General features: G+C 40.2%; 1 protein-coding gene across 1 annotated transcript; it reads right to left on the bottom strand.

Moving 5' to 3' along the window:
- Positions 1 to 1,989: 1,989 nt before the first annotated feature.
- LOC149210181 (putative L-cysteine desulfhydrase 1) lies at positions 1,990 to 2,910 on the bottom strand. Its single transcript, XM_089398898.1, has one exon. It carries the CDS (start codon positions 2,908 to 2,910, stop codon positions 1,990 to 1,992), a length of 921 nt encoding a protein of 306 aa, XP_089255024.1.
- Positions 2,911 to 3,145: the final 235 nt, after the last annotated feature.

Genomic DNA, 3,145 nt, shown 5'->3' with positions numbered 1-3,145 from the left:
TAGCATGAAGATGATTTATACATAAATATTTGTACTGGTACTGTTGTGTTCTTTGGTTTGTTTGTCTTGCAGGTCAAAGAAAGAAGAAGGGAACTCCAAGGAGGGTTTGCACCCTAACGGTCTTCTCGAGCGTAGGACCATAGGTATGTGCCCTAAACCTTAAGATTTGCTTAAAAGTAAAAATGATGGTTGTGTGTGTGTTTCTTTAAAATAGCAATTTTCAGTCTGGTAGAGTCTTAGCCCAAAGGACCCTAGGGGTACTTTCCCTTAAACCAGTAAGAGAAAGGTTAACTAAGCACATATAGTGCACCACACTTCATCAGTTTACGATACCCGGATTGATAATTTATGTAGAGCAATTTAAGACGTTAAATTGACTAGACAAATGCCCCACTTAAATCTTATCCTATAAATTTTGTTAATATTTACATTATCTGAAAATATTGAGAAATATTGGTCTAATATAAATTTATGATTTCCATTATTCAAAATCCCCACTTACCTTCTCAAATTGAATATTATGTAGGATATGGTCTCCTTCCATTATTTCATAATATATGTATTCATTTCACGTTCCCCAATGTACCCTCACATTTATTAAGGAGAAGACATGGTCCTCTCCATGTAAGTACATTTCACATTCCCCAATGTACCCTCACATTTACTTGGGAGAAGACATAGTCCTCTCCATCTTATCATCAATATATATTTATTCATTTCACATTCCCCAATGTACCCTCACATTTACTAAGGAGAAGACATGGTCCTCTCCATGTAATTACACTTCACATTCCCAAATGTACTTTTCAGATTTACTTGGGAGAAGACATGATCATTTCCCATTAAATTCTCAATTTTATATTCATGTCACAATTCCAAATGTACTCCTAGCTTAGAAGAGAAGTCAACCAAGGATGGGTGAGAGTTAATGACATTCATGAGAGGTGGTTGAGGAAAGAGGGTATAAAAAGGGAAGGGGGAAGGAAGAAAAGGGGGGGAGTTGGAGTCTTGCTTAGGATTGTGGGGGTTGGTTGTGATTGTTTGGCCTTGTTATGATTTTGGGAGACCTTGGAAACCTGTGGAGGTTTCTTGGGTTGAGAGGAGGAAAGTATCATTATCTAGTTTTGCACATTCTTCTTGAGGACGCACTATATCTGGTTGGACTTGGGCACGGAGGGCTAGGGAACCTGTGGAGGTTTCTTGGGCTAGGAATTTATTTTCTAGTTGGCTGGGAGGTAAATCCGGTTGGGTCGGTCAGAAGGAGCGTTCGGCTGGAGCTATAAGACAAAGGTATCATCATCAACCGCCGGAACAGGTATTTTTCCATGGATTACTCTTGTTAAGTTGATATCAATGGAATGCACACCATAATTTATGTTGATTATAATGTAAATGACAAAATTTTATTTGTTTAAAAGCCCTGTAAGTAAGTAAGTTATCACCTCTTATCGTATTTAATTCAGAAAAATTAGATCCATTAGCAGACCCTAGGATAGGGCTCTTACACATGGTATCAGAGATTTGGTTCAAAATCTGGACCCAAGGCTCACTAAACCCCAAATTTCGTTATAAAGAAATTGTAACCTTCATAAGGATTTATAATCCTAAAATATATTCATATAACAAATTAAAAAAAAAAAAACTAACTAAAACTACAGTCAATTCCCTTGAATATATTTTCTCCTTACTTTGCTGTCCCGACTCAACATGATTGCAAAAGGTTGGTTTGTGATTGTATACCTGTCGAGTTGGTGACATTACCGTCACATACATGTTCTGCATGACAGGGATCTACACTATTTTCCAACTTAATGTTTCCATCCTCCTTTTCCAATATGCATTTTTTTTGTTCCAATTTTCAACCCCTTCAAAGGGGAGGCAAGCATTACATATGGGATTTGAACCCACGCCCTAGAGCTGAGAGTGTTTGAAGTGGGATTCGAACACAAGCGTTCCTTGTGGTGGCAACCCCTCTCTGGGGGCCAGAACCTAAACGTGATGCCATCCTCGAATTTTTTTTGTGAACTCCAAAGAAGAAGGCACGCAAAGCTGCGGACTGTAGTCTCTAGTACCAACCCAAGCAGACTCTGCCGGTAATCCATTTCCAAATTCATGAGAAACAACTGGGTGATGCATAATAGGATGGAACATGCGTCGGTAATAAAGAAATGCCACAGAGGGAGGGCAGAAAAACAATTTGTAAAGGTTGCTGGTATAGAAATCAGCACCAATCTCTTGCATATCAATATCTACATTCCCAATAGCATGAGCGCCATCTACAAAAACTTGATCTACCCTTTCATCTCTGCATACCGCGATCAGCTCTTTTAGAGGGACTAGAACAGAGGGCATTGAACTAACATGGTCTATGACTGCCAATCTGATTTTACCGCCATCTCGCTTGCCACGGTCCACTGCTGCCCTGAAATTCTCTATGATTTCTTCTTTTGATCGCACCGGGAATGGCAATTCAACCTCAATGATGCACGCTCCGGCCCAGCCTGCATAAGCCTGGATTTCCTTCCGCACAGCTCCAAAGGCATAATGAAGCATCAGCATGACATCACCCTTCTGAAAACTATTCTCCCTGAATGCCCAAGAAATCTGTTGGAGTACAATTACCGCTGCAGCGGTGGCATTGTCCACGAGGGAAACTTCGTCAACATGTGCAGCATTGATCAACTCGGCGATAGTCTTGCGAGATTGCAATAGCCCCTCCTGTAAAGGACCAAAATAAAAACTATCAGGCTGTTGCAAAAACAAGCTTGCCCACTTGGCCTGTGAATTTAAAACCGAACCAGGGCAGGACCCAAAACTTCCATTGTTTATCCGAGATATGCCCTGTTCATGGTGCCCAAATTCTCTCCTGACAAAATCCAACTCGCTGCCATTGTCATTTTCCGCAATCATGGGACTTCCTCTCTTTAACCCCTGTTTTTTTTCCCATCTAAAGAATGGTTCCTGAATAAGATGATGATAACAAAGGTTGTACTAAGGACCATTTCTCAGTCTCTAATGCCATTGATAAAGGCTACATATACCTGTACCGGTCTGGACCACAAAATCCAAAGAAACAACAACACCTTGCCCATACGTCAATATGCCAGAAAGAAATGCATTCAAGCATATACAATATTAATTCAAA

Source organism: Pinus tabuliformis, chromosome 1_2, assembly GCF_031772625.1.
Source record: "Pinus tabuliformis cultivar Carrire ecotype Pingquan chromosome 1_2, CPIR1, whole genome shotgun sequence".
In the NCBI taxonomy this organism is placed as follows: domain Eukaryota; kingdom Viridiplantae; phylum Streptophyta; class Pinopsida; order Pinales; family Pinaceae; genus Pinus; species Pinus tabuliformis.
Note: the sequence above shows the minus strand (reverse complement) of the source record. Positions and strands in the feature narration are given on the sequence as shown.